General features: G+C 52.0%; 2 protein-coding genes across 6 annotated transcripts in view; one reads left to right on the forward strand and one right to left on the reverse strand.

Moving 5' to 3' along the window:
• The window catches only part of uroc1 (urocanate hydratase 1), a 100,609-nt gene extending 100,327 nt beyond the window's left edge, over nucleotides 1-282 (reverse strand). For both annotated transcript variants that reach the window (XM_087994045.1, XM_087994046.1), the window contains exon 1: nucleotides 97-282. In XM_087994045.1, coding sequence (XP_087850171.1) covers nucleotides 97-225 — 129 coding nt within the window. In that variant the 5' untranslated portion in view covers nucleotides 226-282. The remainder of the gene's footprint in view (nucleotides 1-96) is intronic.
• A 16,582-nt stretch (nucleotides 283-16,864) lies between these two features.
• The window catches only part of LOC122558782 (netrin-4), a 42,902-nt gene continuing 33,411 nt past the window's right edge, over nucleotides 16,865-26,355 (forward strand). For 2 of the 4 annotated variants that reach the window (XM_087994047.1, XM_043707555.2), the window contains exons 1-2: nucleotides 16,865-17,316; nucleotides 21,092-21,633. In XM_087994047.1, the coding sequence (XP_087850173.1) occupies nucleotides 17,244-17,316; nucleotides 21,092-21,633 (615 nt within the window). In that variant the 5' untranslated portion in view covers nucleotides 16,865-17,243. The remainder of the gene's footprint in view (nucleotides 17,317-21,091; nucleotides 21,634-26,355) is intronic. The other 2 variants (XM_043707553.2, XM_043707554.2) reach the window with 2 other exon arrangements.

Genomic DNA, 26,355 nt, shown 5'->3' on the forward strand with positions numbered 1-26,355 from the left:
ATCTCCCCATCTCTCTCTCCACCCCCCCGCCACCCCCACCCCCTACCAAGATGATACATTACATGGCATCAGGCGTTCTCGAAACCTGACGAATACCTTCTCGTCGTCAAGGGTAAGGTTGGGAGTGCGGACTGGAGCGTGAGGCAGGCTGCTGTTTCTCCCTCTGTTGGGGGGCAGAGGTTGTAAAGGAAGCCCAGAGCACAGCTCAACCAGCAGCGGGTTCATTCCTGCAGACAACAAGGGACTTGGCTGACTCCCGGAGAGGCACTGCTGGTCACAGGTTGGGACACACAGCACACAGATATTGTTTCAAAACATCAGGGAGGCCCTCCCTTGCCCCCAACCCACCAGACTTCGGCCTCTGTCATTGGACAGTAATCATTCTCCAAAGATAAATGATTAATTTTGTGATAGCACACAAGCTCTCTGCAAATATTAGTTCTTCTACATTTCAGTAACTATTTGCCATATTGTTGGATGATTAAATGTTAATGTGCACCAGGGAGCAGCATGTCAGCTCAAAACATGAAGCATTCCATTTCAGACCAGATTTAATCAGACTCTGGGGCAGTCACAGCTTCACTCTACAAGTTCTGGGTTCAATTCTCACATCACAACTGTTAATCTCGACTGACCCTCCCAGCGTGAGGCCACACTGTCAAAGGGTCAGCACAGACTCAGCACATTCCAATAACAGAACCACAGACCAGCCGACAGTGCGGCACCCTCTCAGCATTGACCCTCTAACAGTGCGGCACTCCCTCAGTACTGACCCTGCGACAGTGCGGCACACCCTCAGTACTGACCCTGCGACAGTGCGGCACACCCTCAGTACTGACCCTCTAACAGTGCGGCACTCCCTCAGTACTGACCCTGCGACAGTGCGGCACACCCTCAGTACTGACCCTCTGACAGTGCGGCACTCCCTCAGTACTGACCCTCTGACAGTGCGGCACTCCCTCAGTACTGACCCTCTAACAGTGCGGCACTCCCTCAGCACTGACCCTCTGACAGTGCGGCACTCTCTCAGCACTGACCTTCTGACAGTGCCACACTCCCTCAGTACTGACCCTCCGACAGTGCGGCACTCCCTCAGTACTGACCCTCTGACAGTGCAGCACTCCCTCGGCACTGACCTCAGCGGTGAGTGAGTGCAGAACTGTCAGAAGGTCAGTACTGAGGGAGTGCCGCACTGTCAGAGGGTCAGTACTGAGGGAGTGCCGCACTGTCAGAGGGTCAGTACTGAGTGAGTGCAGAACTGTCAGAAGGTCAGTACTGAGGGAGTGCCGCACTGTCAGAGGGTCAGTACTGAGGGAGTGCCGCACTGTCAGAAGATCAGTACTGAGGGAGTGCCGCACTGTCAGAGGGTCAGTACTGAGGGAGTGCCGCACTGTCAGAAGGTCATTACTGAGGGAGTGCCGCACTGTCAGAGGGTCAGTACTGAGGGAGTGCGGCACTGTCAGAGGGTCAGTACTGAGGGAGGGCCGCACTGTCAGAAGGTCAGTACTGAGGGAGTGCCGCACTGTCAGCGGGTCAGCACTGAGGGAGTGCGGCACTGTCAGAGGGTCAGTGCTGAGGGAGAGCTGCACTGTCAGAAGTCAGTACTGAGGGAGTGACGCACTGTCAGAGGGTCAGTACTGAGGGAGTGCCGCACTGTCAGAGGGTCAATACTGAGGAGGTGCGGCACTGTCGGAGGGTCAGTACTGAGGGAGCGCCGCACTGTCAGAGGGTCAGTACTGAGGGAGTGCTGCACAGTCAGAGGGTCAGTGCTGAGGGAGTGCCACACTGTCAGAAGGTCAGTACTGAGGGAGTGCTGCACTGTCAGAGGGTCAGTACAGAGGGAGTGCCGCACTGTCAGAGGGTCAGTGCTGAGGGAGTGCCGCACTTTCAGGTCAGGACTGAGGGAGTGCCTCACTGTCAGAGGGTCAGCACTGAGGGAGTGCGGCACTGTCAGAGGGTCAGTCCTGAGGGAGTGCCTCACTGTCAGAAGGTCAGTACTGAGGGAGTGCCGCACTGTCAGAGGGTCAGTACTGAGGGAGTGTGGCACTGTCAGAGGGTCAGTGCTGAGGGAGTGCCGCACTGTCAGAGGGTCAGTGCTGAGGGAGTGCTGCACTGTCGGAGGGTCAGTACTGAGGGAGTGCGCCACTGTCAGAGGATCAGTGCAGAGTGAGTGTCGCACTGTCAGAAGGTCAGTGCCGAGGGAGTGCCGCACTGTCAGAAGGTCAGTACTGAGGGAGTGCCGCACAGTCAGAGGTTCAGTGCTGAGGGAGTGCGGCACTTTCGGAGGGTCAGTGCTGAGGGAGTGCCGCACTGTCAGAGGGTCAGTACTGAGGGAGGGCCGCACTTTCAGAAGGTCAGTACTGAGGGAGTGCTGCACTGTCAGAGGGTCAGTACTGAGGGAGGGCCGCACTTTCAGAAGGTCAGTACTGAGGGAGTGCCGCGCTGTCAAAGGGTCAGTTCTGAGAGGGTGCCGCATTGTCGGCTGGTCTATGGTTCTGTTACTGGAATGTGCTAAGTCAGTGCTGAGAGACTGCCACACCGTCGGTGGGTCAGTGCTGAGGGAGTGCCGCACTGTCGAAGTGCCAACGCTGAGGGAATGCCGCACTGTCAGTGGGTCAGCGCTGAGGGAGTGCCGCACTGTCGAAGTGCCAACGCTGAGGGAGTGCCGCACTGTCAGAGGGTCAGTACAGTGGGAGTGCCGCACTGTCAGAGGGTCAGTACTGAGGGAGTGCGGCACTGTCAGAGGGTCAGTACTGAGGGAGTGCGGCACTGTCAGAGGGTCAGTACAGTGGGAGTGCCGCACTGTCAGAGGGTCAGTACTGAGGGAGTGCGGCACTGTCAGAGGGTCAGTACAGTGGGAGTGCCGCACTGTCAGAGGGTCAGTGCTGAGGGAGTGCCGCACTGACAGAGGGTCAGTACTGACGGAGTGCGGCACTGTCAGAGGGTCAGTGCTGAGGGAGTGCCGCACTGTCAGATGGTCAGTACCGAGGGAGTGCCGCACTGTCGGAGGGTCAGTACTGAGGGAGTGCGGCACTGTCAGATGGTCAGTACCGATGGAATGCCGCACTGTTGGAGGGTCAGTGCTGAGGGAGTGCGGCACTGTCAGAGAGTCAGTACTGAGGGAGTGAGTGCTGCACTGTCAGAGGGTCAGTACAAAGGGAGTGCCGCACTGTCAGAGGGTTAGTGCTGAGGGAGTGCGGCACTGACAGACGGTCAGTACTGAGGGAATGCCGCACTGTCAGAGGGTCAGTACTGAGGGGGTGTGGCACTGTCGGAGGGTCAGTACTGAGGGAGTGCGGCACTGTCAGATGGTCAGTACCGAGGGAGTGCCGCACTGTCGGTGGGTCAGTACCGAGGGAGTGCGGCACTGTCAAAAGGTTAGTAATGAGGGAGTGCCGCACTGTCAGAGGGTCAGTACTGAGTGAGTGCCGCACTGTCATAGGGTCAGTACTGAGGGAGTGCCGCACTGTCAGAGGGTCAGTACTGAGGGAGTGCTGCACTGTCAGAAGGTCAGTACTGAGGGAGTGCCACACTGTCAGAGGGTCAGTACTGAGGGAGGGCCGCACTGTCAGAAGGTCAGTACTGAGGGAGTGCCGCACTGTCAGAGGGTCAGTACTGAGGGAGTGCTGCACTGTCAGAAGTCAGTACTGATGGAGTGCCGCACTGTCAGAGGGTCAGTGCTGAGGGAGTGCCGCACTGTCAGAATGTTAGTAATGAGGGAGTGCCGCACTGTCAGAGGGTCAGTGCTGAGGGAGTGCCGCACTGTCAGAGGGTCAGTACTGAGTGAGTGCCGCACTGTCGGAGGGTCAGTACTGAGGGAGTGCTGCACTGTCAGAGGGTCAGTACTGAGGGAGTGCCGCACTGTCAGAGGGTCAGTACTGAGGGAGTGCCACACTATCAGAGGGTCAGTACTGAGGGAGTGCTGCATTGTCAGAAGGTCAGTACTGAGGGAGTGCCACACTGTCAGAGGGTCAGTACTGAGGGAGGGCCGCACTGTCAGAAGGTCAGTACTGAGGGAGTGCCGCACTGTCAGAGAGTCAGTACTGAGGGAGTGCTGCACTGTCAGAAGTCAGTACTGAGGGAGTGACGCACTGTCAGAGGGTCAGTACTGAGGGAGTGCCGCACTGTCAAAGTGTCAGTACTGAGGGAGTGCCTCACTGTCAGAGGGTCAATACTGAGGGGGTGCGCCACTGTCGGAGGGTCAATACTGAGGGAGCGCCGCACTGTCGGAGGGTCAGTACTGAGAGAGTGCTGCACTGTCAGAGGGTCAGTACAGAGGGAGTGCGGCACAGTCAGAGGGTCAGTGCTGAGGGAGTGCCGCACTGTCAGAAGGTCAGTATTGAGGGATTGCCGTGCTGTCACAGGGTCAGTACTGATGGAGTGCTGCACTGTCAGAAGTCAGTACTGAGGGAGTGACGCACTGTCAGAGGGTCAGTACTGAGGGAGTGCCGCACTGTCAAAGTGTCAGTACTGAGGGAGTGCCTCACTGTCAGAGGGTCAATACTGAGGGGGTGCGCCACTGTCGGAGGGTCAATACTGAGGGAGCGCCGCACTGTCGGAGGGTCAGTACTGAGGGAGTGCGGCACTGTCAGAGGGTCAGTACTGAGGGAGTGCGGCACTGTCAGAGGGTCAGTACAGTGGGAGTGCCGCACTGTCAGAGGGTCAGTACTGAGGGAGTGCGGCACTGTCAGAGGGTCAGTACAGTGGGAGTGCCGCACTGTCAGAGGGTCAGTGCTGAGGGAGTGCCACACTGTCAGATGGTCAGTGCTGAGGGAGTGCCGCACTGTCAGATGGTCAGTACCGAGGGAGTGCCGCACTGTCGGAGGGTCAGTACTGAGGGAGTGCGGCACTGTCAGATGGTCAGTACCGATGGAATGCCGCACTGTTGGAGGGTCAGTGCTGAGGGAGTGCGGCACTGTCAGAGAGTCAGTACTGAGGGAGTGAGTGCTGCACTGTCAGAGGGTCAGTACAAAGGGAGTGCCGCACTGTCAGAGGGTTAGTGCTGAGGGAGTGCGGCACTGACAGACGGTCAGTACTGAGGGAATGCCGCACTGTCAGAGGGTCAGTACTGAGGGGGTGTGGCACTGTCGGAGGGTCAGTACTGAGGGAGTGCGGCACTGTCAGATGGTCAGTACCGAGGGAGTGCCGCACTGTCGGTGGGTCAGTACCGAGGGAGTGCGGCACTGTCAAAAGGTTAGTAATGAGGGAGTGCCGCACTGTCAGAGGGTCAGTACTGAGTGAGTGCCGCACTGTCATAGGGTCAGTACTGAGGGAGTGCCGCACTGTCAGAGGGTCAGTACTGAGGGAGTGCTGCACTGTCAGAAGGTCAGTACTGAGGGAGTGCCACACTGTCAGAGGGTCAGTACTGAGGGAGGGCCGCACTGTCAGAAGGTCAGTACTGAGGGAGTGCCGCACTGTCAGAGGGTCAGTACTGAGGGAGTGCTGCACTGTCAGAAGTCAGTACTGATGGAGTGCCGCACTGTCAGAGGGTCAGTGCTGAGGGAGTGCCGCACTGTCAGAATGTTAGTAATGAGGGAGTGCCGCACTGTCAGAGGGTCAGTGCTGAGGGAGTGCCGCACTGTCAGAGGGTCAGTACTGAGTGAGTGCCGCACTGTCGGAGGGTCAGTACTGAGGGAGTGCTGCACTGTCAGAGGGTCAGTACTGAGGGAGTGCCGCACTGTCAGAGGGTCAGTACTGAGGGAGTGCCACACTATCAGAGGGTCAGTACTGAGGGAGTGCTGCATTGTCAGAAGGTCAGTACTGAGGGAGTGCCACACTGTCAGAGGGTCAGTACTGAGGGAGGGCCGCACTGTCAGAAGGTCAGTACTGAGGGAGTGCCGCACTGTCAGAGAGTCAGTACTGAGGGAGTGCTGCACTGTCAGAAGTCAGTACTGAGGGAGTGACGCACTGTCAGAGGGTCAGTACTGAGGGAGTGCCGCACTGTCAAAGTGTCAGTACTGAGGGAGTGCCTCACTGTCAGAGGGTCAATACTGAGGGGGTGCGCCACTGTCGGAGGGTCAATACTGAGGGAGCGCCGCACTGTCGGAGGGTCAGTACTGAGAGAGTGCTGCACTGTCAGAGGGTCAGTACAGAGGGAGTGCGGCACAGTCAGAGGGTCAGTGCTGAGGGAGTGCCGCACTGTCAGAAGGTCAGTATTGAGGGATTGCCGCGCTGTCACAGGGTCAGTACTGATGGAGTGCTGCACTGTCAGAGGATCAGTACAGAGGGAGTGCCGCACTGTCGGAGGGTCAGTACTGAGGGAGTGCCACCCTGTCGTAGGGTCAGTGCTGAGAGGGTGCCGCACTGTCGGCTGGTCTATGGTTCTGTTACTGGAATGTGCTGAGTCTGTGCTGAGGGACTGCCACACCGCCGGTGGGTCAGTGCTGAGGGAGTGCCGCACTGTCAGAGGGTCAGCACTGAGGGCGTGCCGCACTGTCGGAGGGTCAGTACTGAGGGAGTGTGGCACGGTGAGACGGTCAGTACTGAGGGAGTGCTGCACTGTCAGAGAGTCAATACTGAGGGAGTGCCGAACTGTCAGAAGGTCAGTGCTGAGGGAGTGCGCTACTGTCTGAGGGTCAGTACTGAGGGAATGGGGCCCAGTCAGAAGGTCAGTGCTGAGGGAGTTCGGCACTCTCAGTGGGTCAGCGCTGAGGGAGTGCCGCACTGTCGAAGGGTTAGCGCTGAGGGAGTGCCACACTGTCAGAGGGTCAGCACTGAGGGAGTGCGGCACTGTCGGAAGGTCAGTACTGAGGGAGTGCCGCACTGTCAGAGGGTCAGTACTGAGGGAGTGCTGCACTGTCAGAGGGTCAGTACTGAGGGAGTGAGGCACTGTCAGAGGGTCAGCGCTGAGGGAGTGCCGCACCGTCGGTGGGTCAGTGCTGAGGGAGTGCCACACTGTCAGTGGGTCAGCGCTGAGGTAGTGCCGAACTGTCGAAGGGTCTGCGCTGAGGTAGTGCCGCACTGTCAGAGGGTAAGCAGTGAGGGAGTGCCGCACTGTCGGAGGGTCAGTACTGTGGGAGTGCCACACTGTCAGAGGATCAGGACTGAGGGAGTGCCGCACTGTCAGAGGGTCAGTGCTGAGGGAGTGCCGCACTGTCAGAGGGTCAGTACTGAGGGAGTGCCGCACCGTCGGTGGGTCAGTGCTGAGGGAGTGCCGCACTGTCAATGGGTCAGCGCTGAGGGAGTGCCGCACTGTCGAAGGGTCAGTGCTGACGGAGTGCCCCATTGTCAGAGGGTCAGCACTGAGGGCGTGCCGCACTGTCGGAGGGTCAGTACTGAGGGAGTGCGGCACAGTCAGACGGTCAGTACTGAGGGAGTGCGGCACTGTCAGAGGGTCAGCAGTGAGGGAGTGCCGCACTGTCGGAGGGTCAGTACTGTGGGAGTGCCGCACTGTCAGAGGGTCAGTACTGAGGGAGTGCGGCACTGTCAGAGGGTCAGTACAGTGGGAGTGCCGCACTGTCAGAGGGTCAGTGCTGAGGGAGTGCCGCACTGACAGAGGGTCAGTACTGACGGAGTGCGGCACTGTCAGAGGGTCAGTGCTGAGGGAGTGCCGCACTGTCAGATGGTCAGTACCGAGGGAGTGCCGCACTGTCGGAGGGTCAGTACTGAGGGAGTGCGGCACTGTCAGATGGTCAGTACCGATGGAATGCCGCACTGTTGGAGGGTCAGTGCTGAGGGAGTGCGGCACTGTCAGAGAGTCAGTACTGAGGGAGTGAGTGCTGCACTGTCAGAGGGTCAGTACAAAGGGAGTGCCGCACTGTCAGAGGGTTAGTGCTGAGGGAGTGCGGCACTGACAGACGGTCAGTACTGAGGGAATGCCGCACTGTCAGAGGGTCAGTACTGAGGGGGTGCGGCACTGTCGGAGGGTCAGTACCGAGGGAGTGCCGCACTGTCGGTGGGTCAGTACCGAGGGAGTGCGGCACTGTCAAAAGGTTAGTAATGAGGGAGTGCCGCACTGTCAGAGGGTCAGTACTGAGTGAGTGCCGCACTGTCATAGGGTCAGTACTGAGGGAGTGCCGCACTGTCAGAGGGTCAGTACTGAGGGAGTGCTGCACTGTCAGAAGGTCAGTACTGAGGGAGTGCCACACTGTCAGAGGGTCAGTACTGAGGGAGGGCCGCACTGTCAGAAGGTCAGTACTGAGGGAGTGCCGCACTGTCAGAGGGTCAGTACTGAGGGAGTGCTGCACTGTCAGAAGTCAGTACTGATGGAGTGCCGCACTGTCAGAGGGTCAGTGCTGAGGGAGTGCCGCACTGTCAGAATGTTAGTAATGAGGGAGTGCCGCACTGTCAGAGGGTCAGTGCTGAGGGAGTGCCGCACTGTCAGAGGGTCAGTACTGAGTGAGTGCCGCACTGTCGGAGGGTCAGTACTGAGGGAGTGCTGCACTGTCAGAGGGTCAGTACTGAGGGAGTGCCGCACTGTCAGAGGGTCAGTACTGAGGGAGTGCCACACTATCAGAGGGTCAGTACTGAGGGAGTGCTGCATTGTCAGAAGGTCAGTACTGACGGAGTGCCACACTGTCAGAGGGTCAGTACTGAGGGAGGGCCGCACTGTCAGAAGGTCAGTACTGAGGGAGTGCCGCACTGTCAGAGAGTCAGTACTGAGGGAGTGCTGCACTGTCAGAAGTCAGTACTGAGGGAGTGACGCACTGTCAGAGGGTCAGTACTGAGGGAGTGCCGCACTGTCAAAGTGTCAGTACTGAGGGAGTGCCTCACTGTCAGAGGGTCAATACTGAGGGGGTGCGCCACTGTCGGAGGGTCAATACTGAGGGAGCGCCGCACTGTCAGAGGGTCAGTACTGAGAGAGTGCTGCACTGTCAGAGGGTCAGTACAGAGGGAGTGCGGCACAGTCAGAGGGTCAGTGCTGAGGGAGTGCCGCACTGTCAGAAGGTCAGTACTGTGGGAGTGCCGCACTGTCAGTAGGTCAGTATTGAGGGATTGCCGCGCTGTCACAGGGTCAGTACTGATGGAGTGCTGCACTGTCAGAGGATCAGTACAGAGGGAGTGCCGCACTGTCGGAGGGTCAGTACTGAGGGAGTGCCACCCTGTCGTAGGGTCAGTGCTGAGAGGGTGCCGCACTGTCGGCTGGTCTATGGTTCTGTTACTGGAATGTGCTGAGTCTGTGCTGAGGGACTGCCACACCGCCGGTGGGTCAGTGCTGAGGGAGTGCCGCACTGTCAGTGGGTCAGCGCTGAGAGAGTGCCGCACTGTCGAAGGGTCAGCGCTGAGGGAGTGCCGCACTGTCAGAGGGTCAGCACTGAGGGCGTGCCGCACTGTCGGAGGGTCAGTACTGAGGGAGTGTGGCACGGTGAGACGGTCAGTACTGAGGGAGTGCTGCACTGTCAGAGAGTCAATACTGAGGGAGTGCCGAACTGTCAGAAGGTCAGTGCTGAGGGAGTGCGCTACTGTCTGAGGGTCAGTACTGAGGGAATGGGGCCCAGTCAGAAGGTCAGTGCTGAGGGAGTTCGGCACTCTCAGTGGGTCAGCGCTGAGGGAGTGCCGCACTGTCGAAGGGTTAGCGCTGAGGGAGTGCCACACTGTCAGAGGGTCAGCACTGAGGGAGTGCGGCACTGTCGGAAGGTCAGTACTGAGGGAGTGCCGCACTGTCAGAGGGTCAGTACTGAGGGAGTGCTGCACTGTCAGAGGGTCAGTACTGAGGGAGTAAGGCACTGTCAGAGGGTCAGCGCTGAGGGAGTGCCGCACCGTCGGTGGGTCAGTGCTGAGGGAGTGCCACACTGTCAGTGGGTCAGCGCTGAGGTAGTGCCGAACTGTCGAAGGGTCTGCGCTGAGGTAGTGCCGCACTGTCAGAGGGTAAGCAGTGAGGGAGTGCCGCACTGTCGGAGGGTCAGTACTGTGGGAGTGCCACACTGTCAGAGGATCAGGACTGAGGGAGTGCCGCACTGTCAGAGGGTCAGTGCTGAGGGAGTGCCGCACTGTCAGAGGGTCAGTACTGAGGGAGTGCCGCACCGTCGGTGGGTCAGTGCTGAGGGAGTGCCGCACTGTCAATGGGTCAGCGCTGAGGGAGTGCCGCACTGTCGAAGGGTCAGTGCTGACGGAGTGCCCCATTGTCAGAGGGTCAGCACTGAGGGCGTGCCGCACTGACGGAGGGTCAGTACTGAGGGAGTGCGGCACAGTCAGACGGTCAGTACTGAGGGAGTGCGGCACTGTCAGAGGGTCAGCAGTGAGGGAGTGCCGCACTGTCGGAGGGTCAGTACTGTGGGAGTGCCGAACTGTCAGAGGATCAGGACTGAGGGAGTGCCGCACTGTCAGAGGGTCAGTACTGAGGGAGTGCCGCACTGTCATAGGGTCAGTACTGAGGGGGCGCGGCACTGTCGGAGGGTCAGTGCTGAAGGAGCGCAGCACTGTCAGAGAGTCAGTACTGAGGGAGTGCTGCACTGTCAGAGGGTCAGTGCTGAGGGAGTGCCGCACTGTCAGAAGATCAGTGCTGAGGGAGTGCAGCACTGTCAGAGGGTTAGTACTGAGGGAGTGCCGCACTGTCAGAGGGTCAGTACCGAGGGAGTGCTGCACTGTCAGAGGGTCAGTACTGAGGGAGTGCCGCACTGTCAGAAGATCAGTACTGAGAGAGTTCCGCACTGTCAGAGGGTTAGTACCGAGGGAGTGCTGCACTGTCAGAGGGTCAGTACTGAGGGAGTGCGGCACTGTCAGAGGGTCAGTACCGAGGGAGTGCCCCACTGTCAGAGGGTCAGTACTGAGGGAGTGCGGCACTGTCAGAGGGTCAGTACAGAGGGATTGCCGCACTGTCGGAGGGTCAGTACTGAGGGAGTGCCGAACTGTCGAAGGGTCTGCGCTGAGGTAGTGCCGCACGGTCAGAGGGACAGCAGTGAGGGAGTGCCGCACTGTCGGAGGGTCAGTACTGAGGGAGTGCCGCACTGTCAGAGGGTCAGTACTGAGGGAGTGCTGCACTGTCAGAGGGTCAGTACTGAGGGAGTGCGGCACTGTCAGAGGGTCAGCGCTGAGGGAGTGCGGCACTGTTAGAGGGTCAGTACCGAGGGAGTACCACACTGTCAGATGGTCAGTACTGAGGGAGTGCTGCACTGTCAGAGGGTCAGTACCGAGGGAGTGCAGCACTGTCAGAGGGTCAGTTCTGAGGGAGCGCGGCACTGTCAGAGGGTCAGTACCGAGGGAGTGCCGCACTGTCAGAGGGTCAGTACTGAGGGAGTGCTGCACTGTCAGAGGGTCAGTACTGAGGGAGTGCCGCACTGTCAGAGGGTCAGTACTGAGGGAGTGCTGCATTGTCAGAGGGTCAATACTGAGGGAGTGCGGCACTGTCAGAGGGTCAGTACCGAGGGAGTGCCGCAAAGTCAGAGGGTCAGTACTGAGGGAGTGCAGCACTGTCAGAGGGTCAGTACTGAGGGAGTGCGGCACTGTCAGATGGTCAGTACTGAGGGAGTGCCACACTGTCGGTGGGTCAGTACTGAGGGAGTGCGGCACTGTCAGAGGGTCAGTTCTGAGGGAGTGCCGCACTGTCAGAGGGTCAGTGCTGAGGGAGTGCCGCACTGTCAGAGGGTCAGTGCTGAGGGAGTGCCACACTGTCAGAGGGTCAGTGCTGAGAGGGTGCCGCACTGTCGGCTGGTCTATGGTTCTGTTACTGGAATGTGCTGAGTCTGTGCTGTGGGATTGCCACACCGTCGGTGGGTCAGTGCTGAGGGAGTGCCGCACTGTCAGAGGGTCAGCGCTGAGGGAGTGCCGCACTGTCAGAGGGTCAGTACTGAGGAAGTGCCGCACTGTCAGAGGGTCAGTACTGAGGGAGTGCCGCACTGTCAGAGGGTCAGCGCTGAGGGAGTGCTGCACTGTCGGAGGGTCAGTGCTGAGGGAGTGCCGCACTGTCAGAGGGTCAGCGCTGAGGGAGTGCTGCACTGTCGGAGGGTCAGTGCTGAGGGAGTGCCGCACTGTCAGCGGGTCAGCGCTGAGGGAGTGCCGCACTGTTGAAGGGTCAGCGCTGAGGGAGTGCCGCACTGTCGAAGGGTCAGCGCTGAGGGACTGCCGCACTGTCAGAGGGTCAGCGCTGAGGGAGTGCGGCACTGTCAGTGGGTCAGTACTGAGGGAGTGCCGCACTGTCAGAGGGTCAGTACTGAGGGAGTGCCGCACTGTCGAAGGGTCAGCGCTGAGGGAGTGCCGCACTGTCGAAGGGTCAGCGCTGAGGGAGTGCCGCACTGTCAAAGGGTCAGCGCTGCTAGGGTGCCGCATTATCGGCTGGTCTATGGTTCTGTTGACTGGAATGTGCTGAGTCTGTACTGAGGGACTGCCACACCGTCGGTGGGTCCGCACTGCGGGAGTGCCGCACTGTCGGTGGGTCAACGCTGAGGGAGTGCCACACTGTCAGTGGGTCAGCGCTGAGGGAGTGCCGCACTGTCGGTGGGTCAGCGCTGAGCGAGTGCGGCACTCTCGGAGGGTCAGTGCTGAGAGGGTGCCGCGTTATCGCTTGGTCTATGGTTCTGTTACTGGAATGTGCTGAGTCTGTGCAGCATTCTCGAGAAAACAGTTAACGTTAACATTCCTGAACCAAACATTAATCAGGTTGTGGACCATCCCCGATTGCGTTTGTGATGCTCCCCCTGGGACAACATCCTGCTGACTCTCGCTCCTTACACTTGGCAGTGACAATTGATAAACTGGGTGAGGGGTTTGAAAGGAGTTGATAACTCCCTTCATTGCGATAGCCAGCACCTTTACAGCTGAGCTGTGAACACTCAGGGAGAGCAGCCTTCTGAGAGTGGAATGTGAACACAGCTGCTGCTGCTGGGGATGGGTGAAGATTTACTCTGTAACGTCTAACCGCAACATTCACATTCACTGAAACCCTTCGGCTGTTGGCTGTCAAACTGAAACCTGATTGCACAAGATGTCAACACCCAGCTGTCAGAGAAAGGTTCCAACATGGAGAGGGGCCTTTTCTCAGTTATTACCATTACTGTGGTCAGAATTGAGTGCCCGTATCTTTTGGTGATTTTTCACCAGGTTGGGATTTGAACCAATGAGCACAAAGCATTCACTTCAATCCTCTGGATTACAAGAACATTACCTCCACACCCCTTTCATTTCCTGAGTGAACTCATTCTGGCCTTCTGGCCCATCATGCTTGTACTGACTCTTTGAAAGAGCTATCCAATCAGGCCCACTGTCCTGCTCCTTCCCTGTAGACCTGCACAATGTGCTTTTTCATGGATTTATCCAATTGCTCTCTGAAACCACTCCCATTGCCTTTCCATTACCATTCGCAACATCCATGGTTTCAAAAACATCCTGTTCTGTTGTTGCCTTTGTATTGTTTGCTGAATCTCTCCAATCCGTGTCCTCTGGCTCCCAATCCTCCTGCTACTGGAAACTATTTCTCTCTAACCACTTCAGCAAGGCCCCCATCAATTTTGAATATTTTAAGAAACCTCGTACTCAATTTTCTCTGCTATAAGGGGAACAATGGACTCATTCATTCATGGGATGTGGGTGTCGCTGGCTGGGTCTCGCATTTATTACCTGTCCCTAGTTGCCCCTTGAGAAGGTGGGGGTGAGTTGCCTTCTTGAACTGCTGCAGTCCCTGTGCTGTGAGTTGGAACATACAACATAGAACATTACAGCGCAGTACAGGCCCTTCGGCCCTCAATGTTGAGCCGACCAGTCATACCAATCTGAAGCCCATCTAACCTACACTATTCCCTGTACGTCCATATGCTTGTCCAATGACGACTTAAATGCGCTTAAAGTTGGTGAATCTACTACCATTGCAGGCAAAGCATTCCATACCCCTACTTTTTCCCCGAGTACAACAGAGTGTTACAAGGGGACATAAATTTAAGGTGAAGGGTGGAAGGTATAGGGGAGATGTCAGGGGTGGGTTCTTTACCCAGAGAGTGGTGGGGGCATGGAATGCGCTGCCCGTGGGTGTGGTAGAGTCGGAATCATTGGCGACCTTTAAGCGGCATTTGGATAGGTACATGGATGGGTACTTAATCTAGGTTAGAAGTTCGGCACAACATCGTGGGCCGAAGGGCCTGTTCTGTGCTGTATTGTTCTATGTTCTACTCTCTGAGTAAAGAAACTACCTCTGACATCTGTCCTATATCTATCACCCCTCAATTTAAAGCTATGCCCCCTCGTGCTCGCCATCACCATACTTGGAAAAAGGCCCTCCCTGAACACCCTATCTAACCCTCTGATTATCTTATACGTCTCTATTAAGTCACCTCTCAACCTTCTTCTCTCCAATGAAAACAGCCTCAAGTCCCTCAGCCTTTCCTCGTAAGACCTCCCCTCCATACCAGGCAACATCCTATTAAATCTCCTCTGCACCCTTTCCAAATCTTCCACATCCTCCTTATAATGTGGTGACCAGATCAGTACACAATACACCAAGTGCGGCCGCACCAGAGTTTTGTACAGCTGTAGCATAACCTCATGGTTCCGGAACTCGATCCCTCTATTAATAAAAGCTAAAACACTGTATGCCTTCTTAACAACCCTGTCAACCTGGGTGGCAACTTTCAAGGATCTGTGTACCTGGACACCGAGATCTCTCTGCTCATCTACACTACCAAGAATCTTACCATTAGCCCAGTACTTTGCATTCCGGTTACTCCGACCAAAGTGAATCACCTCACACTTGTCCGCATTAAACTCCAGTTGCCACCTCTCAGCCCAGCTCTGCAGCTTATCTATGTCTCTCTGTAACCTACAACATCCTTCGTCACTATCCTCAACTCCACTGACCTTAGTGTCGTCTGCAAATTTACTAACCCACCCTTCGACGCCCTCATCCAGGTCGTTTATAAAAATGACGAACAGCAGTGGACCCAACACCGACCCTTGTGGTACCCCACTAGTAACTGGACTCCAGGATGAACATTTCCCATCAACCACCACCCTCTGTCTTCTTTCAGCAAGCCAATTACTGATCCAAACTGCTATATCTCCCACAATCCCATTCCTCCGCATTTTGTACAATAGCCTACTGTGGGGAACCTTATCGAACACCTTGCTGAAATCCATATACACCACATCAACCGGTTTACTCTCATCTACCTGTTTGGTCACCTTCTCAAAGAACTCAATAAGGTTTGTGAGGCACGACCTACCCTTCACAAAACCGAACTTACTATCCCTAATCAAATTATTCTTTTCTAGATGATTATAAATCCTATCTCTTATAACCTTTTCCAACACTTTACCAACAACTGAAGTAAGGCTCACTGGTCTATAATTACCAGGGTTGTCTCTACTCCCCTTCTTAAACAGGGAAACCACATTTGCTATCCTTCAGTCTTCTGGCACTATTCCTGCAGACAATGACGATTTAAAGATCAATGCCAAAAGCTCGGCAATCTCCTCCCTGGCTTCCCAGAGGATCCTAGGGTAAATCCCATCTGGCCCAGGGGACTTATCTATTTTCACACTCTGCAGGTTTTCTAATACTCTTCCTTGTGAACCTCAATCCCACCAAGTCTAGTAGCCTGTATCTCAGTATCCCCCTCGACCACATTGTTGTTTTCTAGAGTGAATACTGTCAAAGAATATTCATTTAGTGCTTCCCCTATCTCCTCTGACTCCACACACAACTTCCCACTACTATCCTTGATTGGCCCTAATCTTACTCTCGTCATTCTTTTATTCCTTAAATACTTATAGAAAGCCTTAGGGTTTACCCTGATCCTATCCGCCAACAACTTCTCATGTCTCCTCCTGGCTCTTCTGAGCTCTCTCTTTAGCTCTTTCCTGGCGACCTTGTAACCCTCAAGCACCTTGAGCCTTCACATCTCATCCTAACATAAGCCTCCTTCTTCCTCTTGACCAGAGATTCCACTTCCTTCGTAAACCACGTTTCCCGTACTCTACAGCTTCCTCCCTGCCTGACAGGTACATACTTATGTAGGACACTCAGGAGCTTTTCCTTGAATAAGCTCCACATTTCTAATGTGCCCATCCCCTGCAGTTTCCTTCCCCATCCTATGCTTCCTAAATCTTGCCTAATTGCATCATAATTGCCTTTCCCCCATCTGTAACTCTTGCCCTGTGGTACACACCTATCCCTTTCTTTAACTAAAGTAAACATAACAGAATTGTGATCGCTATCACCAAAGTGCTCACCTACTTCCAAGTCTAATACCTGGCTGGGCTCATTACCCAGTACCAAATCTAATGTGGCTTCGCCCCTTGTTGGCCTGTCTACATACTGTGTCAGGAAGCCCTCCTGCACACACTGGACAAAAACTGACCCATCTATAGTACTCGTACTATCGTGATCCACAAAACCGTTAGGGAGGGAATTCCAGGATTCTGACTTCAGCGACACTGAAGGAACGGTGATATGTTTCCAAGTCAGGATGGTGAGGAGGGGCTTGGAGGGGAACTTGCAGGGGGTGGTGTTCCCAAGTATCTGCTTCCCTTGTCCTTCTAGATGGAAGTGGGCGTGGGTTTGGAAGGCAAACTTCTCCAAAATTAGGTAATCATGATTTGGAGATGCCGGCGTTGGACTGGGGTGGACAAAGTTATAAGTTACACAACACCAGGTTATAGTCCAACAGGTTTATTTGGAAGCACTAGCTTTCGGAGCACCATCCTCCATCAGTGGTTGAAGGAGCAGCGCTCCAAAAGCTAGTGCTTTCACATAAACCTGTTGGACTATAACCTGGTGTTGTGTGATTTTTAATTCCAAAATTTGGTACATTTGTGGGGTGGAAGGAGTGGAAGTGAAGGGTGGGAAATCACTTCTTCTCTGATTGGATTGTTTCAAGCTGGACGTCACTTATTGGGGCGGAGCCTGCAACCCCTTGACACTTCCGGGTTTAATGTATCCATTTCATGAAATAGCAACAGACTCACGTGACCCCGGAGGGTAACTGATACAAGGAAAGATAGAGGCTGAGAGAGGTTCCGTAACTGGGGAATCCCACTCACTCACAGGATAGATTCCCCAGCTATTGACTTCATATCTTCTGCAGAAATAAAATGGAGCTGTACCAAATGGACCATTTAACCATCAGATTTATTTTTCTCACTTGACATTTTTGCAATTAATTATTTTGTGCGTATTTATTAAACTGGGTTCGAAATCTCATCCTCTGGCGGAGTTTTGGAGCTGCTTGTTTTCTGTTTGCAATTCCCAAACTTCATTTGATAAATCTGGAAGATTAGAGAATGCAAGCTGGTCCGGAGCCAGGGTTAGAGAGAGGGGAGAGTTGAGCGGCGGAACAGGCGAACAAGGACTGGGAGCTGGGAGCTGGGAGCGAGCTGAGATGCAGCCTGGAGTTGTCAGTCTGCTCCTGCTCCTGCTCTTGGGATGTATCGGCTGCAGGTCAGAAGGAGCAGGTAAGACAGGCAGAGTCCTAGCTCCGTTCAGTTTGTATTTCACCTCAGCTTGCGTATCTACCTCTGTCCTTGCTGTATGTCTGCATTTATTTGTGTGTGTGCATCAATGTCAGTCTGTCTGTCACTGTCCATCTGCCCATCCACCTCTCTGTCTAGCAGTATTTATTTGTACATCTCTCTATTTATCCATCTCTATTTCCCTATCTATTTAGCTCTGTCTGTTTCTCATTATCTGCTACCTTTTTGACTGTCTGCCTCTCTCCAGCTGTGTCTGTCTCTGTCTTTCTGTTGGTTTAGCTGTCTGTCTCACTCTCTTTGTCGATCTATTCAATCCTGTCTATTGAACTCTGTACATCTGTCTGTCTAGCTCCTTACCCAACTATCTCACTGTGTCTGTCAAACCATCTGTCTATCTATGTGTCTATCTCTCTAATATCTATGTTTGTGTATGTAGCTCCTTGCCTAAAGCTCTGTGTCTATGTCGACCAGCTCTCTGTTTGTGTATATCTATCTGTCTGTCTATCAGTCTGGGTCTATCTGTCCCTTCTCTGTTTAACTGTCTGTCTGTGTGGCTGTCTGTCTGTCTCTCTCTCTCTCTCTGTCTAACTATCTCTTTCTCTGTATAACTGTCTGTCTTTGTCTCTCTCTGTCGAACTGTCTGTGTCCAACTGTCTGTCTCTGTATCCAACTGTCTGTCTGTCTCTCTCTGTCTAACTGTCTGTCTTTCTCAATATCGGACTATCTGTCTTTTGTGTCAAACTCTCTCCCAATGATCCATCAGAACTGCCTTTCCATTAAAATTGCCATTTCAATGTTCCCTGTCTCACTAACTCCTGCCTAAATCTATAATTAATTTAAAGATTCTTTGTTGTTTTGCCCAATCTGTCAATCACTGAAATTGCTGATGGTGAGGGGGACCATTCAACTTCACTCTCTGAATGGTGAGAATATTTTAAAACAGGTGCCTTTGCTCATTTCCAATATTTACCTGGGTGCACTATCCCCTCCACTCCTGACACTTTATTTATTCCTGGGCAATGAGATCCCTGGATTATTCCAGCTCCGAAATCCTGACATTTCAAGCCTCTGACCCTCCAGCCCTCATGAGCAGTGTGATACTGAACCATTCCCATATTGTAAATAAAGATCTAAACTGATAACTTCATAACCAACACTGTTCTATGTTTCTTCCAAATATCTTTCCGTTGTCCAAGTATACAATAACACGTTGTGTATGTATTGCAAGCAAATAAACAATCTGTAATTATCAGTGAATATGCTTGGATTTGGTTACACTATTTCTGCTAACATTGGGTATAAACTACCTTCTCTTATATAATCTCCACATTCTTGTTTAAGCATGTTAAAATAAAATATTGCCCCCTCCACACTCACATCAGCTCTGATGAAGAGTCATATGGACTCAAAACATTAGCTTTGTCCCTCCTCATGGATGCTGCTTGATCCACTGCGATCTCCTTTTTTGTGTTTTCAGTACAGATTCCAGAATCTGCAGTAATCTGCTCCTAAAATAAAAACTTGTTTCACTTCTAGTTGCACACTATTGTATGAACATGCATTTGTGGTAGAATTCTCTACATCCATTTATATATAATGATTGTGTAATCAGTAAGACCATTATTAATGAGAGAATGTCATATGCAGTTTGAGATTACGTGGGATGGAGCTAAGTTAAATATTCTTGGTTTTAGTGTTGAGCTGTTGATCAGACACATCACAATAATCTAATCCCTTTGTAGCTGTGGGGCCAATGGCAGAAATTAGGACTTTCCTGTCACATTGAGTATAAGTCTTTCAACCTCAGAAAAGGCAAAGTTAGGTAAAATTTAACCAAAAGCATTTATTGACACATTATTAAAATGTTGAAGTGATTCCCTAATCTCAAATTTGCTTTGAAAAAAGGCTTGGTGATCTATTTAAACTCCTTATTGACTGCCCTCTGGATTTGCCAGTGATCTACAAGCATAGAAAGAAATTAGACTGTAAATATATTGAGGGGCAGAATAGGAATAGAGCCATAGAGTCATAAAGATGTACAGCATGGAAACAGACCCTTCAGTCCAACTCGTCCATGCTGACCAGATATCCTAACCCAATCTAGTTCCATCTGCCAGCATCTGACCCATATCCCTCCAAACCCTTCCTGTTCATATACCCATCCAAACGCCTTTTCAATGCTGTAATTGTACCAGCCTCCACCACATCCTCTGGCAGCTCATTCCATACATGTACCACCCTCTACATGAAAAGGTTGCCCCTTAGGTCTCTTTTATATCTTTCCCCTCTCACCCTAAACCTATGCCCTCTAGTTCTGGGAGTATGAAGGCAGAGAGATATGGAAAAAGGAAGAGGAAAATAGAAACAGAATGAGAGTTGAAAGGAAGACAATCCCACAGAGAAAGGAATTCAGAATCCCAAAAAGGAAAAGAGACTGGGTAAACAACAGCACAATGAACAAGGTTCAGCAATACAGAAATACAGAGACATAAGAGAGGGAAAGGGAGGGGTGAAGACAGACAGACTGAAACAGACATATACACATAAAGGCATCATGGGAATTGTTAGCTCCGTTGGCTGGATGGTTGGTCTGTGATGCAGAATGGGTTCAATTCCTACACTGGCTAAAGTTACTACAAAGCAATCTCCTTCTCAACCTCTCCCCTCCCCTGAGGTTAAACCACCCCCAAGCCGTCTCTCTCTAATCAGACAGTACTGTCTGGGACTGTGATGATTTTAATAAACTATAAGCCCCCTAAACCATTTGACAGTAGTTATACTATCGAACAGAGTAAATCAGGAAAAGGTGTTGATTGTGGGAAAGAAAAACAGTGTATTAGTCATTAATAATAATATTAATATTGCTGCTTATCTCCATCCCAATCCACTCCAGTTGACTCTGCCCTCATTCCATTGTCATTTCCCTTATTTAAGATTAGCACAGTTGTTTCTGACCCAGGTTCCTCCCTCAAAAACTGAATGCTAAATTTTACCATGTTATGATCACTGTTTCCTAGGGGAGCTTTTAGACTGAGATCAATTATTAAGCCTGTCTTGTTACACAGTACCAACTAATCTCTGGTGCAATGACAACATACTGTTCTTGGAAAGATCCCAAATATACTCTCTGAATTTTTCCTCATGGCTGTCTCTGCTAATTTGACTAATCCAATCCACGGGAAGATTACAGTCACCCAGTCTCTGCTGAGCTGCAAATTTCTCCAGTTCAAAGAGGAATAATAAATTGGTTTCCTTAAGTTTGAAGTGGCTGAAGGTCTGAAAGCATATCCCTCTCTGGTTCACAGCCCCTGGCTATTCAGCTACCTGAGAGCCAATCACAAAGTTATTCGCAGGCAGAAATCATTTGATAACTGGACGAGTCCACGGGCCAATCAGCTGCTTGTACTAACCAAAGCTCCATTTGCTCACAATCTCTTGCCTCCAATTCTACAAGCATAGAAGGAAATTAGACTGTAAATATATTGAGGGGCAGAATAGGAATAGAGCCATAGACTCATAGAGATGAACAGCATGGAAACAGACCCTTCAGTCCAACTCGTCCATGCTGACCAGATATCCCAAACGACGTATCAACTCTGCTTCACACCGAGGGTCGGGTCACTTGCTTTAAAAACGTGCAGCCTTCCTCGGTTTTTGAAAAGAGTGCTATTCTTATTTCAGCCCATAATTAGAAGTGTAGAAAGATAAAAGTGACAGGCTGTCTACATCAGTAACTTTTCTCTCACCTCAATGTCAGACAGGCGGAAGGCACAAACATTACGATGCGAGGGACAGTCCTGCAACCCTTCAGTGGGGAACCTGGTCATCGGGAGGTCAGTGCAGACTTTAACAACATGCGGTGACAATGGAATGGAGTTATACTGCTCCTTCCTCAACAGGGAGGCTCCCAGAGACCTGGCCTCCATCTGCAGGCACACAACCTGCTCCAAGTGCAATGCCAAGCAGCCAGGATATTCCCACCAGGCTTCCGACATGACAGACAGCTCCTTCCATCACCGGAATAGCTGGTGGCAGTCTGCCCAAGGAGTGCCCAGGGAAGAGATCCGCCTGGATTTGGAAACTGAATTCTACTTAACGCACGTTGTCCTGGTTTTTAAGTCGCCTAGGCCGGCAATCATGGTTCTGGAGCGCTCGCAGGACTTTGGCAGAAGTTGGAGACCCTACAAGTATTTTTCCAGGAATTGTACAGAGACGTTCGGGATGGTGGATGACTCCGAGCAGGAGAACTCACTCTGCACTTCCAGATATTCCAACCCACTGCCCTGCACCAACGGTGAGGTAAGACCTTCCCAAAACTGACAGGTCACCCACAGCGGAATTTCCTAAATAAGCAAATACTGAGGGAGTGCCACACTGTCAAAGTGTCAGTCCTGAGGGAGTGCCGCAGTGTCGGAGAGTCAATAGACAATAGGTGCAGGAGTAGACCATTCTGCCCTTCGAGCCTGCACCACCATTCAATATGATCATGGCTGATCATCCTTAATCAGTATCCTGTTCCTGCCTTATCTCCATAACCCTTGATTCCACTATCCTTGAGAGCTCTATCCAACTCTTTCTTAAATGAATCCAGAGACTGGGCCTCCACTGTCCTCTGGGGCAGAGCATTCCACACAGCCACCACTCTCTGGGTGAAGAAGTTTCTCCTCATCTCTGTCCTAAATGGTCTACCCCATTTTTTAAGCTGTGTCCTCTGGTTCGGCACTCACCCATCAGCAGAAACATATTTCCTGCCTCCAGAGTGTCCAATCCTTTAATAATCTTATATGTCTCAATCAGATCCCCTCTCAGTCTTCTAAACTCAAGGGTATACAAGCCCAGTCACTCCAGTCTTTCAGCGTAATGTAGTCCCGCCATTCCAGGAATTGACCTCGTGAACCTACGGTGCACTCCCTCAATAGCCAGAATGTCTTTCCTCAAATTTGGAGACCAGAACTGCACACAATACTCCAGATGTGGTCTCACCAGGGCCTGTACAGTTGCAGAAGAACCTCTTTGCTTCTATACTCAATCCCTCTTGTTATGAAGGTCAGCATGCTATTAGCCTTCTTCACTACCTGCTGTACCTGCATGCTTACCTTCATTGACTGGTGTGCAAGAACACCCAGATCTCTCTGTACTGCCCCTTTACCTAAATTGATTCCATTTAGGTAGTAATCTGCCTTCATGTTCTTGCCACCAAAGTGGATAACCATACATTTATCCACATTAAACTGCATCTGCCATGCATCTGACCACTCACCAGGTCACCTTGTAATCTCCTAACATCCTCCTCACATTTCACCCTGCCTGCCATTCCGAAATGGAACTGTTTATCATTACTCTTTGTTTCCTGTCAGCCAACCAACTTTCAATCCAAGTTAGTACTTTGCCCCCAATACCATGCACCCTAATTTTGCTCACTAACCTCCTATGTGGGACTTTATCAAAAGCTTTCTGTAAGTCCAGGTACACTACATCTACTGGATCTCCCTCGTCCATCTTTAGAGTTATATCCTCAAAAAATTCCAGAAGATTAGTCAAGCATGATTTCCCCTTCATAAATCCATGCTGACTCTGACCTAACCTGTTACTACTATCCAGATGTGCCGTAATTTCATCCTTTATAACAGACTCCAGCATCTTTCCCACCACTGAGGTCAGACTAACTGGTCTATAATTTCCTGCTTTCTCTCTCCCACCTTTCTTAAAAAGTGGTACAACATTAGCCACCCTCCAATCCACAGGAACTGATCCCGAATCTATTGAACTCTGGAAAATAATCACCAACACCTCCACGATTTCTCGAGCCACCTCCTTCAGTACCCTGGGATGTAGACCATCAGGCCCCAGGGACTTATCAACCTTCAGACCTAACAGTCTCTCCAACACCAATTCCTGGCAAATATAAATTCCCTTAAGATCAGGTCCTTCAGCCACTGTTACCTCAGGGAGATTCCTTGTGTCTTCCTCAGTGTACCCATTTAATTCTTCTGCCATTTCTTTGTTCCCCGTAATATATTCCCCTGTTTCTGTCTTCAAGGGCCCAATTTTAGTCTTAACCATTTTTTTGCCTTTCACATACCTAAAAAAGCTGTTACAATCCTCCTTTATATTTTTGGCCAGTTTACCTTCGTACCTCATTTTTCCTCTGCGTATTTCCTTCTTAGTAATCCTCTGTTGTCCTTTAAAAGCTTCCCAGTCCTCTGTTTTCCCACTTATCTTTGCTATGTTAGTGCTATGTCAGTACTGAGGGAGTGTCGCAGTGTCGGAGGGTCAGTGCTGAGGGAGTGCCGCAGTGTCAGAGGGTCAGTGCTGAGGGAGTGCTGCACTGTCGGAGGGACAGTGCTGAGGGAGTGCCATGCTGTCGAAGGGTCAGTGCTGAGGGAGTACTGCAGTGTTGAAGGGTCAATGCTGAGGGAGTGCCGCGCTATCGGAGGGTCAGTGCTGAGGGAGCGCCGCACTGTCGGAGGGTCAGTGCTGAGGGAGCGCCGCACTGTCAGAGGGTCAGCACTGAGGGAGCACCGCAGTGTTAGTGCTGAGGGAGTGCCACATTGTTGCAGGGTCAGCACTGAGGGAGTGCCACAGTGTCGGAAGGTCAGCACTGCGGGAGCACCACACTGTCAGAGGGTCAGCACTGAGGGAGTGCCACCTTGTCGCAGGGTCAGCACTGAGGGAGTGCCACCTTGTCGCAGGGTCAGCACTGAGGGAGTGCCACCTTGCCGTGGGTCAGCACTGAGGGAGTGCCACAGTGTCGGAGGATCAGTACTGAGGGAGTGCCGCACTGTCGCAGGGTCAGTGCTGAGGGAGCACCATGCTGTCGGAGGGTCAGCACTGCGGGAGCACCAAGCTGTCAGAGGGTCAGCGCTGAGGGAGCGCGGCGCTGTCGGAGGGTTAGCGCTGGGGGAACGCTTACTGTTGAAAGTGCTGTTTATCAGATACAACATTGAACATTGCATTTCCTGGTTACCCTTTCCATGACATTCCCACTACATCAACATCTCACCAGTCATATGGTGGCCATCACCAAAGAGAAGGTGCGAGAAAAACGGAATGGTCTGAAGGTGGATGAACCACCTGGACTACACCCCAGAGTTCTAAGGGAGATAGTTGAAGAGATAGTGGAGACATTAGTGGTGACCTTTCTTTCATAAATCACCTCTGGGAGGGTCCCAGAGGTGTGCAAAATCGCTCACGTGTCACCCCTGTTTAAGAAGAGAGTAAGGCAAAAGGGACAATTGCAAACCAATTAGCCCAACCTCAGTTGTGTGTAAGATCCTGGAATCCATTGTGAAGGATGAGATTTCTGAATACGTGTAAGTGTATGGTAAAATAGGGCAAAGTCAGCATGGCTTCATCAAGGGGAGGTCATGCCTGACTAACCTGCTCAAATTCTTTAAGGAAGTAACAAGCAGGTTAGACCAAGGAGAGCCAATGGATGTTACCCACCTGGAATTCAAGAAGGCCTTTGACAAGGTGTGGCACAGGAGGCTGCTGAGTACGATGAGGGCCCATGGTGTTAGAAGCAAGGTGCTAGCATTGGTAGACATTTGGCTGTCTGGTAGAAAGCAGAGAGTGGGGATAAAAGGCTCCTTCTCAGTATGGCAGCCGGTGACTAATGGTGTTTCGCAAGGCTCAGTGTTGAGACCACAACTTTTCACTTTATACATTAACGATCTTGATGAAGGAACTGAGGGCATTCTGGCTAAGTTTACAGACAATACAAAAATAGTTAGAGGGACAGGTAGTATTGAGGAGACAGGGGGCTGCAGAAGGATTTGACAGGTTAGGAGAGTGGGCAAAGAAGTGGCAGATGGAGTACAACATGGGAAAGTGTGAGGTCATGCACTTTGGTAGGAAGAATAGAGGCATGGACTGTTTTCTAAATGGAGAGAAGATTCTGAAATCTGAAGTGTAAAGAGCCTTGGGAATTCTAGTCCAGGATTTTCTCAAGGTAAACTTGCAGGTTGAGTTAGTAGTTAGGAAGGCAAATGCAATGCTGGCATTTATTTTGAGAGGACTTGAATATAAAAGCAGGGATGTACTTCTGAGGCTCCATAAGGCTCTGGTCAGACTACGTTTGGAGTATTGTGTGCAGTTTTGGGCTCCATATCTCACGGAGAATGTACTGGCCCTGGAGCATTCATGAGAATGGTTCCAGGAATGAAAGACCCTTCTTCAGCCAAGAGTGGGGAATCTTTGGAATTCATTGCCACAGAAGGCTGTGGAGGCCAGGTCATTGAGTATATTTAAGACTGAGATAGATAGGTTCTTGAGTATCGAGGGTTATGGGGAGAAAGCGGGAGAATGGGGTTGAGAAACGTATCAGCCATGATTGAATGGTGGAGCAGACTCGATGGGCTGAATGGCCTAATTTCTGCTCCTCTATCTTATGGTCTTACATCAGGTGTACGAACCCATAAACCCCTTCTCCTTTATCGATCTAGCCAGTGCTATTGGCTGGGATGGAAATGGCAAGGCTGTTGTTGTAGCAGGTGGTGAGCTTGTTAATCAGTTACATCCTCAGCCCGTCACCTTGATCTGATCGCTGACAGTCACAGAATAATGGCAACATCTTCAGATTAGATTTCAGATTCAGCTGGGTACAGGTAGGATTCCTGATACTGTGTTTGAAACTTTGTCAGGTTTACTTAAATGACTTCTCAGAGAGATAGAGAATGCTGCTTTCAGCTCCAAGCTCGGAATCATTCTGACTGAGAAGCATGACTGCATCCACATAAACATCTCCAGCAAGTCACCACAGCTCAATGTGCTAAAGGAAACAAGCACCCATTATGTCAGTGCAGAGGCTTTGCCTAGAGATCTACAGCGTACATCCACTAATGTTTTGCAGGTCTCAACATCCACCTTTATCCCTCTATAAAGACCAGAAAGGACATCACTTTCCAAACCTGCTGGATTTTTTATGTAAATGTAATTTTGTAAATTGTCTCCTTTAGTCCTTTGACTTTCCGGTAGGGGACCCGTATTAGTCTACATTTACCTCTGACTAATGCACCTTGG

Source organism: Chiloscyllium plagiosum, unplaced genomic scaffold (assembly GCF_037043375.1).
Source record: "Chiloscyllium plagiosum isolate Xiang-an unplaced genomic scaffold, Cpla_swu_hap1 HiC_scaffold_14, whole genome shotgun sequence".
Taxonomy (NCBI): domain Eukaryota; kingdom Metazoa; phylum Chordata; class Chondrichthyes; order Orectolobiformes; family Hemiscylliidae; genus Chiloscyllium; species Chiloscyllium plagiosum.